The following is a 12,244-nucleotide window of genomic DNA, read 5'->3' as shown; positions in this document are numbered from 1 at the left end:
TTCAGAAAGTCTCACAGCGCGCTGCAATGCAGGGAATAAGCTTTTAACTTTCATTAGCATCAACCACTAACTGCTGCTTATTTCACCCAGCGAGCATAGTAGCTATGCAGATCAATCAAATACCGACATCGATACATGTGCTAGTACACTGATGCTTCGGTTGAAGCATCCGTATGACCACTCATGATGTTATTCAACCATGAAAAAGTGTAGTACGTACTTGTTCTTCATGTTGGTGTCTTGTGAGAATTTGAGCGTGATCTGTGCCAAGTAAACAAGAGCCGCTATAGCCGGCGTCAATGCCCAATGAGCTTTAGGAGTGTATTAGCCCTCCTTACTACGCCGTAATGAGGGTGAGATAATCTTAGCTGAGGTGGCGGGCGTCTACAGTACTCCCCTGAACGGGGGCAATATTCCGGCAAGGCCCGCACACAAAGCCCAGGAATTTTGGCAGCAAGAAACGAGCCGTGGCTAGGCGTTTTAGCAGCCAACATGTCTTTCCCTCTGCCGGTTCACCTAACTAAAAGGGACAACGCCCGAGTTGTTTATGAGATGGCTTTCGGGTTGATTCAGTTGAGCTTATTGTGACACCCCGACACATAGAGCAGCCCTATGGACATGATAACTTTATTTTTATTTCCGAGCGCCGGTGTTCCGGACGAGAAGCTCACTGTAGGTATTCTTTGAAACGCAAAGGAGTCGACCATCTCGTATCTAAGACGTGCAAAATCTTACAGACTATGGGCACTAGCGCGGGCTGGTCGCAGAATATGACGATGGTCAAGAAATACTAATCATTAGAGCCGTAATAGTGCTGCCCCTTTCCAGCAGGATACAGGCCTACCAAGGCGGACGAAGAACACTTGACGCATCAGATGATGCTCTGAATTGACAGCCCGTCTACGTCAACGACAGATGCTCGAGACTTGGCGTATTATCACTAGGGCTCTGCGGCCAAGAAGTTGTTGAACATGGATATCCCGCCGGCTAGCGCTTACCACGTCTTCCTCCGGCTATCGTTTTGTATGAACCGCCCCGTCTGCAATGCCATTAATGTCCGCGTTTCGTGGAGACGCTTTAGGCTATAATATGGAGTTGAATCATCGTAAGAAGAATCCCTGCGAGGTGCCTTTCATATTAGTAGTAGGGCCTGGTTAGTTTGGGAACTCTGACAAAACCACTCCTTTCATGTCATCTTGTTGTTTACCAACGATTAAAGCAATTTTCGCCTTCGCTCGGCATATGTAGCAAAGAATGCTCTAATGACTAAATCATCTCCTTCGTTGTCGCGTTTTATAGTCGATCTCCGGGTGGTCAACTTTGTGCTCGGCTTAGTCTGGCTCATTACTTTCCGATACCTTCAACAGACTACCTACTACGACCCGTCCTCATTCTTCTTCCGCTGGGATGCCGCGTATCAGCCACTTTACTCTGCGGTAAGAGAGCAGGAAGCCGATGCGTTCCTCGCCTCAAGCCAGTCGCAAAAGAGCAGGCTGTTGAAAGAGTCGGAGAAGAGTCTTGTTCATGCCGCGCCTTACTGTATCGGCATCCCAACTCTCCAAAGAGAGCGCGCGCAATTTTTCGCCAAAACAGCAGCGTCCCTCGTCGATACCCTGACAGCCGAAGAGCGAGATTCAATACACATTGTTGTTCTTTTGTCCGACAACGATGCGACAGCGAATTCAGCATTTGGACAGCATTGGCTTCACGCAATCGCCGACACCGTTGTGGTTCATGAGGATACGCCCAAGGACCTAGTGGCGGAAAATGGCTACCAGACGATCCCGCGACATCCCGAATTTGCGGCCAGAGACGAACGAGTACGACGCGACTACTCTGTACTTTCTGAAACATGTCGCCAAAATGACGCCGAATACTTTATCCTAGTCGAAGATGACGTTATTGCCGCGAGAGACTGGTTCCAGCGACTTCAAGACGCAGCACCGCAAGTAAACGAGCGCGCCGTTGCTAAACATCGAGACTGGCTGTACCTTCGGCTTTTTTACACCGAGACTTATATGGGCTGGAACTCGGAGGAATGGCCCACGTATATACGCAACATTTTCTTGATGTACGCGGCCGTTTTGGGAGCCATGCTCGCCATTCGACAAGTCTTCCACATGGCGCAGCCCTCTGCCAAAGAACGAAGCTCCAAAATTTCGAAACTCCTGATGGCGAACATACTCGTCGTATGGATGCCCTTGTTTATCGGGCTAGGGTTTATGGCTGGTCGGTTAACAGTCAGCCCACTCCCGTTTGGCGTTCAAGAGATGCCGCGGTACGGTTGTTGTAGCCAGAGCTTAGTTATACCAAGTCGGCATCTCACCACACTTGAAGAGAAGCTGAAAGAGGCCCCCTATGACCTACCCGCCGATTCTACAATCGAAAGGATAGCGGATAGCCTTGAGCTTGACAAATGGGCACTTGTGCCAAGTGCTTTTCAGCATATTGGAGCAAGGGGATCGTCAGCTAGAGGAGGCGCCCGTAAGTCGACGTGGAATTTCAGTTTCGAGAGGCTCTATTCGGCGTAAATGTCATCCATATATGCATGGCTTTTGATTTGTAACAACATGTTGATAATAAGTAGTATAGAGGGCAAGCGTGATTTTCGTTTTATTTGATGTAATTGGAAGCTATTTTTTTTCCCAGGAGAAATACACATACCTAGTTCGTCCCATTACTACATATGGAGAACAATTTAAGATTATTCAAACAAGGATCCTTTTATTAAGACTCTGACGTGGCATCCTTGGCATGGTAATGCCTTTTGTGTGTACGTGAAATGGTGTTCTCGCAACTTTGACTGTTCTTGAGATTCCATGAGGACCCAGCATCTCGGAACCACTATCGTTTCCATCGACACCCTCGTCGATAAAGCATCGCTCATCACTTGTTCTCTCCATTATTGTTTCGGATCCGGAAGATACAATTGGGCGGCCGTGTGCCCCTCCATGCCACAAAGCAGAGCTGGACGCTTGTCTAGGCAGGCTGGATAGAGGATAGGTTCCCTTGCCCGGCCCTCTGTCGTCTTCATAATTGGAGTTTCTCGTAATGGAGCCGAAGATGTGAGGGAATGTCCGAGCTAGCGGCTGCCGGAGGGCGGGAAGACAGGCGCCGATAATGCCAGAGTTCGCCTCAATCAATGTCCATATTCCGCGGTCGATAAAGTTCCATGTGGTATCGGATTTGTTGGCAAGCGAGTTCTTCACAGATGCTGCCCTGAGGATGGACGTGACAGTAACGCTAATATGGAATCAGCATTTCACAGTTAGTATTTTTGCCTAGACGGGTGAGGAAAAGGTTCACACTTACAATCCACCCATCATGAAGATGGCGCAAATCATCAACTTGTTGCGCGTGCTCAACTGAAGCGCCATAATGGGCGCAATAGGAAGAGCCAAAACCATGACGTCCGTCAAAATGTTCATAACAGCATATGCGATCCAGAATATATCCGTGTTGATGCATGTTGCGTCAAGTTTCCTATTCCACGCACCCGCAACCGGTACGCATTGAAAAATCGTTGATGTCACAGCTCCAATGGTCCAAGCGATAATGATCCCCATGACGGTATAAGCAGCAATCTGGAACTTTTGGGTGACAAAGATGCGCAGGTAGAGCAAGATGGTGGCCACTTTATTGAGGCAAATGGTTACTTTGTAAGGCGTTTGTGCGATGAAGAACCACCTGAGCGCCGTCTCGAGCTCGATGGCGGTGAGGTCAGCTTTGTGCATGCCATATCCATTCCCAATGGCAACCTGAACAGCACCAGAGAGAACAACTGAAAACAACTGCAATGAATCAATCAATCCATTGAAAAGTCAGAAAACGTCTGTTATTGCTGAAATTTGAAACTTGACGGGGGTGGAAGGGGGCTTACCAGTGAAATGATTATCACGATATCATCAACACCAAAGTTGTAGAGGTAGACTCGGCCTATGCATCTGGCGACAACAACCAAACCGGCAAAGATAATCATCACCATGGACGCAATGTACAGCTTCCAGCCATGGTTGTCTACTCCGTCGGTAGGGAAGCCCATACCCTTTGGCCCCATCGTGGATTGCTGTTGTAATCTTGGCTATAGCTGGATAGCAAGATACATGGCTGGCAAGGCAATTTTGGCATCCAGATGCCTACTCTAGTAGAAAACTGATTGCTAAGATTCTGGCTATAAGCATTGATCCAAAGGTCGCGCCTCTGAAGATGAACGCGATAGGACTGCCAGAAGCCTTGAAAAGGAGAGCACCCAGCCGACCACGATAAGCAAGCTCCTGGTAACGATAATTTACTGCTGCCGATCAGATACGAAATGCTACCCCTTTGAGTACTTGTATCAATGCGAGCGCTGGAAGCCACCAGTGTCTAGAGAGAACCCGCGAAAGGGCAGCAAAGGTATTTTGAGTAACGCTACCATCTAGTGCAGCCAGAAAGATCTTGTCAATACCAACATCTTTGACACGCGCTATTCTTTTAGTTGGCAGATCCATTGTGCTTTGCTCACAAGGTGAGCCTGCAGCTCCAGGCCCTCGGTGGGAACAATAGCAGGTCTGTGTTGTCCGTATAACAGCAAGTGGAGCATGTCACATAACTCGGCGAAATGAGGCAGTCTTTTGTGCTATTTATAACGAGGGAGCAGTATCTGAATAAAGTTGCTAGTGCTCCGTATGAACGCCAATACGGCAGCGGCCGAAATGGGTGTCTGCTTTATTAATGTCAAGTGTCTCTCCAACGGACCATTCTTTGTGGCGCATTGTGGCTGATACCGTGCGTAGCTTTTAAGCAGGTCGTACCTACATGTATACTATAAGCCGGATACACTTTATAAGGAATATAATAATAGTTTGGGTATATAGAAGATCTAGCAGCTTAGCTTCTCTTCTTTAAAACAGCAATCAAATGATCCGCACATCCCAGATGTTCCTCTCCAGTAGAATACTTCTCGTACATCAAGTCCGCCCACGCTTGAAGAACCTGCGGCTGAGACTTGGATAATGCAGTATCAAGATTACCACCCAGGATACCTTCCTGCGATCGCAATTCCATGAGCTCCATCGTGCCAGCGAAGTTGTCGGTAAAAAAAAATTTGACATTGCCCACTTGCGTGTGAAAGCCGTGGACGTTGCCGATTCCAGGCTTGAATTTCTCATATCGACCGTCCTGAAGCTACGACAGGTTGGTAGGGGTCAGTAAGGCGAACTCGGTAATGATGGAAACGGGCATACATATTTGGCGTAGAATTCCTTGTCTGTAATGAGTCTCTCTGGCTCTCTCATCGCAATATCTCTCAGATGCGCCGCAATGCTTATGAAAGCTACAAAAAGTACGCCATTGGGCTTCGCCAGCCGCGCAGCATTGGCGACAGCTGTTACTCGTTCCGAGTCCTCTACTAAGTGATACAGGGGTCCCAAGAGCAGTACAGCATCGTAGATACCATGCTGTAGAATAGTCGGGTCTAGCACGTTTCCAACTGAAAGGCTTTGAAGAAGATTTTCCTTCCCAGCAGCCTTACGCTTGTCCTGTTCGATTTGAGCAAGTTGGATTAGCCCAGGACTAAGATCAACAAGATCGACTAAATGTCCTTGATCCGCGAGGGCAAATGCATATTTTCCGGGACCACCTCCAACGTCGGCAATCCGCTGGGGTGTAAGGGGAAGGGCTTCGTTGATTGTGCGGAGAGTCACGAGGAGCTCTACAGGGTGGGTGTCGAGGCGTGAGAGCTCACCAGCGCCGAGAATGTTGTAGAGGTTGGCTACGTCTGTGGGGGGGAGTTGGCATAATGAGAGCTGTTGCCGGCGGAAGGGATGGCAGCTAAGGGAAGTATTGTAGAATATTGAAAAGTTGGAAGAGACAATTTGAATTAAACAGTTTACTTATTGTTTGCCAGGACTGTCATTATTATAGTGACTGCAGGAAAGAACATGAGGCATATTTTAAACCACTGGCCGACGTGCGGGAGCCTTTCGGCTTCCCAGAGGGGTAACAAGGAGGCACCTTTGCTGCACCCGTTACTTATTTAATTAACTCAAATGTTGATACTAATTCCGCCTTTGCCTATATGTATTCAAGTGATACTTTATAACCACTTATGACTCTATATCATTCGCACTGTATTAGCCACAAGCCCCACATCCTTGTCCGCAAGGAAAGAGATTCTACATTAATAAAGTCGGACACTTATTTCGGTTGGTATTAGAGTTTATCACTTTGCTCGCATGCACTAGATCAAGTAGCTTTCAGCGACTGGTTTTTACTAGAAAAAAGAGAGAAGCATATTCAGCCTAGAATCATAACCTATCTCGTGGATTTTTCTTGCTTCGAGACTAGTGACTCTTTTGCTTCGCATACCGGCAGTATAAACCGACATTTTTCACCGCCGCTCTACAGACATAGCAGATGAACCAAATACATCACTCGAGCGTTAAGCACAAGGGCGTTCCCCTATGATGAGATAATCGTCTTACGTTATACCATTCTCGAGCATATTCGGCTCCTTCACCAGTCTCTCAGGGGCTCTCTTGTCTGCAAGGAAACGTGCTCACGAGAACAGCTTCTACGGCTACTGTACGGATACAAGTATCAAAATGGTGGCAGGGGCACGCACCGCTCGGGGAGCTGAGCCGGACTCCATTGTCTCCACTCAATACGTAAAGAGAGGGCCAACCGTGCACTGGTTAGGAAGGCGTGTTGGTTCAGTCAAGAGACAAATAATCACAGACTCCATAGTACAAGTGAGCCGATGAGTGAGAATGGGACGATCCCTCGATCCCGCCTGGCATAGGCAGCTCTTCTTCATGCTTAGCGATGGACTGGCTTCGTGTAAGTTGTTTTCCACTGCACGAATCATGTCTAGCAGGTGAGCCGAGTTAATCGTCAACTCTAATCCTTCTGACAGCGGCTCCAAGGGGCTAGACTGCCCAGACAGAGGCGCCAAAAGAACTGAATAGTGCGCTAATTTGATCCTTGCGCGGATGGCACTCTCCATTGTTTGTGAATGAATCAAAACCCACTCCAAAGCCATCACGCAGCGATAGTAGACTGCGGCTAGTATTGTGTTCTAAGCCTTTACGTCTAGGTAATGAGAAATAAAATATCGCAAGGAGCACGCGCTGTCTTGTCTTGGGCTTTCAAACCCCAAAGTCCAAATGGGCACGTGCAGCTTTCATCAGCTCATGCCCATGACAAACGCCCATACTCTCTCTCAGCATGAGGAGGAACGAACATTGGTGCATGTACCTTTTACGTTGTGTCGGTGATGTTTAGCTACTGTAGGTATGTACTGGGATGCTTCCGACGCCGAGGATACCGGCTCAGTTCGTCCTTGGAGGAGCGACGATCGGCATGCTGCAAGAAACAAACTCCCAAAACAACGGAAAGCTTTGGTAGAAATCAGCATACAAGGGTCTTAGCACCTGCATGTGGGTGGACGGGTCATGGTTGATACTTGCTCTAGCTTATATCAGCTTTATTGATCTGCCCACAGAGCACCGCTCGCTGTCTAGCATGCAACCATTGCTCGTGATTGCTTTCATCTTTTGAGGAATATTGGCCGACGCATCCTTGCAGCTTGTTTAGATACGTCGTCAATCGGCACGCGAGGCTTTTCGTGCCCACAACAAGTACTCGCGTCGACCAACCAAAGCGGAGGCAAAGCGTTTTCTATTTACCCGCCATGTTAGTGCTGGGACCTGCAGGATCGATTGAGACATATTAGCAATGTTTGTTGTACCCGTGGAAAGAGGCAATTGGCGGCATCCTTGCTGCATCGGGCTGGAGTTGCGATCCTTCAAGCCCGATCAAGGGCAATCAACATGGGATTTGGCAAACGACGGGTGCTGAAACTACCCATGAGCCGTATCCGCGCCGCGCATTGGACCGAGATGGGCAAAGCCTGAAATTTACGTATGCCGCAGATGGAGGTCCAAGACGTATATATCGATGAAGATGCTGCCATCGCTTGTTGGATAACAACGGACGTATCGAGTAGCGGCAACTCACCAACACATCACCGCCAGCCTCAGTTCCGCCATCGCTATGCTTCTCCCCAAGGCCAAGGGCACGGCCTTGATCCTAAGTGCTGCCACTGCTGTAGCTGCTTCCGTGGGTGCCACGACACCATCATGTAACACACGGCAATTCCTCACCGTGTCGACGTCCAACGGCCCAGTTATAGGCCACGCTGCCTCCAACTCCGACTGCGTGATCGAGTATCTGGGCATTCCGTTTGCGCAACCGCCTGTTGGAGACTTGCGATTCGCAGCGCCTGCTAAGATCACAGCCAAGAATACGTATGAAGCGGCCCATTATGGAGCTGACTGTCCTCTGACGCCGTCAAAGCCTGTGGACTATCCCGGGTTCACGCCTCAAGCGCAGCGCATCATCAATTATTTCGCGAGTGGTGCGGGCACTCCCCAGAGCGAAGACTGCCTCACTCTAAACATTTGGTCCAAAGCGACGCGGAACTCACTAAAAGCAAAGAAGCCCGTGTTGGTCTTCTTTTACGGTGGCAGTAAGCAAACTTCAATTTTCGGGCCTAATAAGAGTCCACTAACACGAGGGTAGGGTTTGCCATTGGAAACACAGATACTCCCTTCTACACTGGCAAATACTTCGCCGACGCCGAGGACATCGTGGTGGTCACCGTCAATTACCGAATCAACATCTTTGGTTTTCCCGGCGCCCCAGGCTCGACGCAGAATCTCGGACTCCGCGACCAGCGAGCAGCCGTAGAATGGGTTCGTGAGAACATCAAGCAGTTCGGCGGCGATGCATACAAGATTACCATCGCTGGCCAATCCGCTGGAGGCGTGTCGGTGGATTACTGGACTTATGCATACGAAAAGGATCCCATTGTCAAAGGCGTCATTGCACACTCGGGCAACGCCTTCAGCTTTCCTGTCAATGCCCCCCGGCGTCCCTGAGAAGAACTGGGATACTGTTGTAGCAGCTGTGAATTGTTCCTCTGCTTCCAATGTCATGGCTTGTATGCGCGAGGCTGATTGGCAGGCTATCAAAGCCGCCGCAGCTAGCATCAAGCCTGCTTCAACCACCAGTGTCCTACGAAGCACCCCTGCCTTCTATCCAATCCCAGACGACGAGATTGTGTTTTCAGATTATGTCAACTTGACCAATTCTGGCCGCTTTGCAAAGGTGCCCCTCCTACTGGGCAACAACAATAATGAAGATGGATATTACCGTATCCCTGCCTACGCCTCCGGCATCATACCGACGGATGCCCAAGTCTCATCTTTTCTCCTCGAGTCTTTCACTTGCCCTGTGTCTCACCAAGCCAATGCTCGCCGAGCTCACGGCGTGCCAGCCTGGGCTTACCGATACATGGCCGACTGGAACAATACTCGTCTGTTTCCTACCAGCGGTGCGTATCATGGAGTCGACCTACACATGATCTTTGGAGCGTCAACAGATGTCAGTGGCTTGCCCACGACTGCGGACCAGAGGAGTTTGACGAGGCTGATGCAGCACGCCTGGTTCTCTTTCAGCAATAACCCATCATCCGGGCTTAACAGCATTGGATGGCCGGAGTTTGACCAGAAAACTGCCTCATTGATTGTACTTGGTCAGAACAATACTCCCAAAGCACAATTTGTGCTCCCGTCAGATTTCAACTCGCCATGCCCCAATGTGACATTAGGTGGATCAGGAACATTGGGTCCGTAATAACAAATTCATAATTGTCACCACAATTGATGTGTGGTAGGCTCAAAATGAATGATGAGAGTTATGCCAGATATGTGTATACGACCCAGAAAATGAATCACGCCTGTCTTCATGTTTCTTCACACTGGGAGGTTACCTAATTCCACAAGTATATAAACTGGGCTACCAAATTAAAAAGCAACATGCAAAAGTCAATTAGTATACATACTCATCGCACACGATAGAGCTATTGCTCACGTAAATAGGGCGCACGTAGATTAGAAAGAGTTTTTCCTAACCCTGGTTATCAGTTCGAGCTACTCATTGAAATGACAGCTCCATTAGCTCCATCCTATCAGCGCAGCCCACCACGGGAATATCGCTTCATTGTCACGGATATTATCGGAACCATTGAGCAACCTTGACTCTATGCGCGATATCTGAACTCTGGTATGACATAACTGATACCCACTGTGAGATTTGAGGGTGAGGGGTAAGTCTTACAAAACTTTGACTGCTCTCGAATTCCTCTTTGTCTCTTCCTTCTTCACAACGCATTTTTGTTTCCAAACTGTCAAAGCTTTCAATCGCAGAAAACAACAACCCTATTAAAAAAAAAAATCCATTGGTACGACACGCGTCTACAAGGAGTCATGTCACCTGTCGCAATGGAACTATCCAGTTATCGAGGTAAAGTAGACTGAGCAAGCATCCGGGTGTTTGATCTGCTGTATCATGCTGTCTCTTCTTTCTTTCTATTCACATGTTGATGATCGATTCATTCGACATGTCAACTCAGTTAATAGCATTGGAGAAGAGACAACATGCTGGGGCGGATTGATCTGAGAAATACCGGCGAACTTGATCTGGATAATACCAGCGAAAGGATCTGCTTCTTGGGCTTCCCCTGTTCTTCCTATACCTTTTTGCGCAGACTAACCCACGTAGCTCTTTGCTCGATCATCCAAAATGTCGACGGATAAGATTACGTTCTTGACCAACTGGTCAGGCTTATCCTCGTCAATTGAGTCGAGCCGATTGTGCTAACCAGGATACAGGCACGCGACCCCGTACCACGCACCACTGTACCTCGCTCAAGCGAAAGGATATTTCAAGGAAGAGGGCATCAAGGTTGCTCTCTTGGAGCCCAACGACCCTAGCGTATGTGACTTGTTCTGTTCTCAAGACAATTGCACAGAAAGCTTATTGCCATTGCCAGGATGTTACTGAGATCATCGGATCTGGTAAAGTGGACCTCGGATTCAAAGCAATGATTCACACTCTTGCTGTAAGATTCCTCTCATCATTGAATATACTGGCTTTTACTTACAATTACTCAAGGCCAAGGCCCGTGGCTTCCCTGTCGTCTCCATCGGCAGCCTGCTTGACGAGCCTTTTACTGGTGTCATCTATCTCAAGGAGTCTGGCATCACCACTGACTTTCGCTCCCTCAAGGGCAAGCGCATTGGCTACGTGGGCGAGTTTGGCAAAATCCAAATCGACGAACTCACCTCTCACTATGGTCTCACTCCAGAGGACTATACTGCCGTTCGCTGCGGAATGAACGTTTCCAAGGCCATCATCACCGGCGAAATCGACGCTGGTATTGGCTTGGAGAATGTTCAGATGGTTGAGCTCGAAGAATGGCTCGACAAGCAGGGCCGCCCCAAGACAGACGTCCAGATGCTCCGCATTGATGAACTCGCCGAATTGGGCTGCTGCTGTTTCTGCACCATCCTTTACATTGGCAACGAGTCCTTCATTGAGCAGAACCCGGACAAGGTCCGCGCGTTCCTCCGTGCTGTGAAAAGGGCCACTGACTTTGTGCTTGCTGAGCCGAGCAAGGCCTGGGCCGAATACATTGACTTCAAGCCCGTCATGGGAACTGAGCTGAACCGCAAGATGTTTGAGCGCAGCTTTGCATACTTTTCCAAGGACTTGAAGAACGTGCAGCGTGACTGGAACAAGGTGACCAAGTATGGACAGAGGCTCGGCGTCCTCGATGCCCAGTTCAAGTCCAACTACACCAATGAGTTCCTCAGCTGGGAGCTCGAGGCCGACTCTCAAGATCCGACCGGCGACCAGAAGCGCATGGTTGAACTGCAGTGCGACGTTGCCTGTCGAGGCGGCTTCCGTCGACTCCCGCCTATCATCAAGGCCTAAATGGATCAGACGGCCTTTAGCCACTTTGGCTGAGCATATGCGTGGTTGCGTCCTCGCTCGTTGTAGACGCATGCAGATCTGGCACCTCTACGTTCATTGCTGCCTCGGGTCATTCTTTTAGCTGTATAGCTCTACTGAAGAAAATAAAAATCAGATGCCAGACATAAAGCTATAAGTTTCGAACGTGATTGAATGATGCTAAGCGTATGCCTCCAGTATAAGGGTACTTATTTCCGAGATGCGTAGTTGGAACCATCGAAGCACTTGGTGTATTGAAATCGGAACAATTTTCTCTAGAGAATGATATCAGCCTTTATATATTGGCAATGTTGATCAGAACTATCCAGCAATCAATTACTGTCAATCTTGGGAGTTTGTATCTTAGGGCTGTGTGAGCATTTTCACGCTCTCTCCTCATCTGATG

The 12,244-nt window shown here is 48.8% G+C and overlaps 6 protein-coding genes across 6 annotated transcripts; 4 read left to right on the top strand and 2 right to left on the bottom strand.

The window, feature by feature from the left end:
• Positions 1 to 1,262: 1,262 nt before the first annotated feature.
• On the top strand, positions 1,263 to 2,531 carry TrAtP1_008271 (uncharacterized protein; the record flags this gene model as incomplete). Its single annotated transcript, XM_014086638.2, has 1 exon — positions 1,263 to 2,531. The coding sequence occupies one exon, from the start codon at positions 1,263 to 1,265 to the stop codon at positions 2,529 to 2,531; it is 1,269 nt and encodes a 422-aa protein (XP_013942113.2).
• A 177-nt stretch (positions 2,532 to 2,708) lies between these two features.
• On the bottom strand, positions 2,709 to 4,057 carry TrAtP1_008270 (uncharacterized protein; the record flags this gene model as incomplete). The annotated part of the gene is made up of 3 exons (XM_014087302.1): positions 2,709 to 3,243; positions 3,313 to 3,791; positions 3,881 to 4,057. The coding sequence occupies 3 exons, from the start codon at positions 4,055 to 4,057 to the stop codon at positions 2,709 to 2,711; spliced, it is 1,191 nt and encodes a 396-aa protein (XP_013942777.1).
• Positions 4,058 to 4,869: 812 nt separating this feature from the next.
• On the bottom strand, positions 4,870 to 6,367 carry TrAtP1_008269 (uncharacterized protein; the record flags this gene model as incomplete). Its single annotated transcript, XM_014086637.2, has 3 exons — positions 4,870 to 5,166; positions 5,226 to 5,758; positions 6,349 to 6,367. The coding sequence occupies 3 exons, from the start codon at positions 6,365 to 6,367 to the stop codon at positions 4,870 to 4,872; spliced, it is 849 nt and encodes a 282-aa protein (XP_013942112.2).
• A 1,667-nt stretch (positions 6,368 to 8,034) lies between these two features.
• On the top strand, positions 8,035 to 8,921 carry TrAtP1_008268 (uncharacterized protein; the record flags this gene model as incomplete). Its single annotated transcript, XM_014086636.2, has 2 exons — positions 8,035 to 8,509; positions 8,563 to 8,921. 2 exons carry the CDS (start codon positions 8,035 to 8,037, stop codon positions 8,919 to 8,921), a joined length of 834 nt encoding a protein of 277 aa, XP_013942111.2.
• Positions 8,922 to 8,976: 55 nt separating this feature from the next.
• Positions 8,977 to 9,678, top strand: TrAtP1_008267 (uncharacterized protein; the record flags this gene model as incomplete). The annotated part of the gene is made up of 1 exon (XM_066113848.1): positions 8,977 to 9,678. The coding sequence occupies one exon, from the start codon at positions 8,977 to 8,979 to the stop codon at positions 9,676 to 9,678; it is 702 nt and encodes a 233-aa protein (XP_065969937.1).
• A 539-nt stretch (positions 9,679 to 10,217) lies between these two features.
• On the top strand, positions 10,218 to 11,983 carry TrAtP1_008266 (uncharacterized protein). Its single transcript, XM_066113847.1, has 5 exons — positions 10,218 to 10,347; positions 10,606 to 10,661; positions 10,716 to 10,818; positions 10,877 to 10,945; positions 10,999 to 11,983. Exons 2-5 carry the CDS (start codon positions 10,627 to 10,629, stop codon positions 11,818 to 11,820), a joined length of 1,029 nt encoding a protein of 342 aa, XP_065969936.1. The 5' UTR covers positions 10,218 to 10,347; positions 10,606 to 10,626; the 3' UTR covers positions 11,821 to 11,983.
• Positions 11,984 to 12,244: the final 261 nt, after the last annotated feature.

The sequence above is a fragment of the Trichoderma atroviride genome, chromosome 4 (assembly GCF_020647795.1).
Source record: "Trichoderma atroviride chromosome 4, complete sequence".
In the NCBI taxonomy this organism is placed as follows: Eukaryota; Fungi; Ascomycota; class Sordariomycetes; order Hypocreales; family Hypocreaceae; genus Trichoderma; species Trichoderma atroviride.
This window is presented reverse-complemented; position numbering and strand designations above follow the sequence as displayed.

Coding starts and splice junctions, on each gene's coding strand:
- TrAtP1_008266 (XM_066113847.1), top strand. CDS start 10,627: ATGTCGACGGATAAGATTACGTTCTTGACCAACTG. Junction 10,662..10,715: donor ATTACGTTCTTGACCAACTG/GTCAGGCTTATC, acceptor ACCAGGATACAG/GCACGCGACCCCGTACCACG. Junction 10,946..10,998: donor CAATGATTCACACTCTTGCT/GTAAGATTCCTC, acceptor CAATTACTCAAG/GCCAAGGCCCGTGGCTTCCC.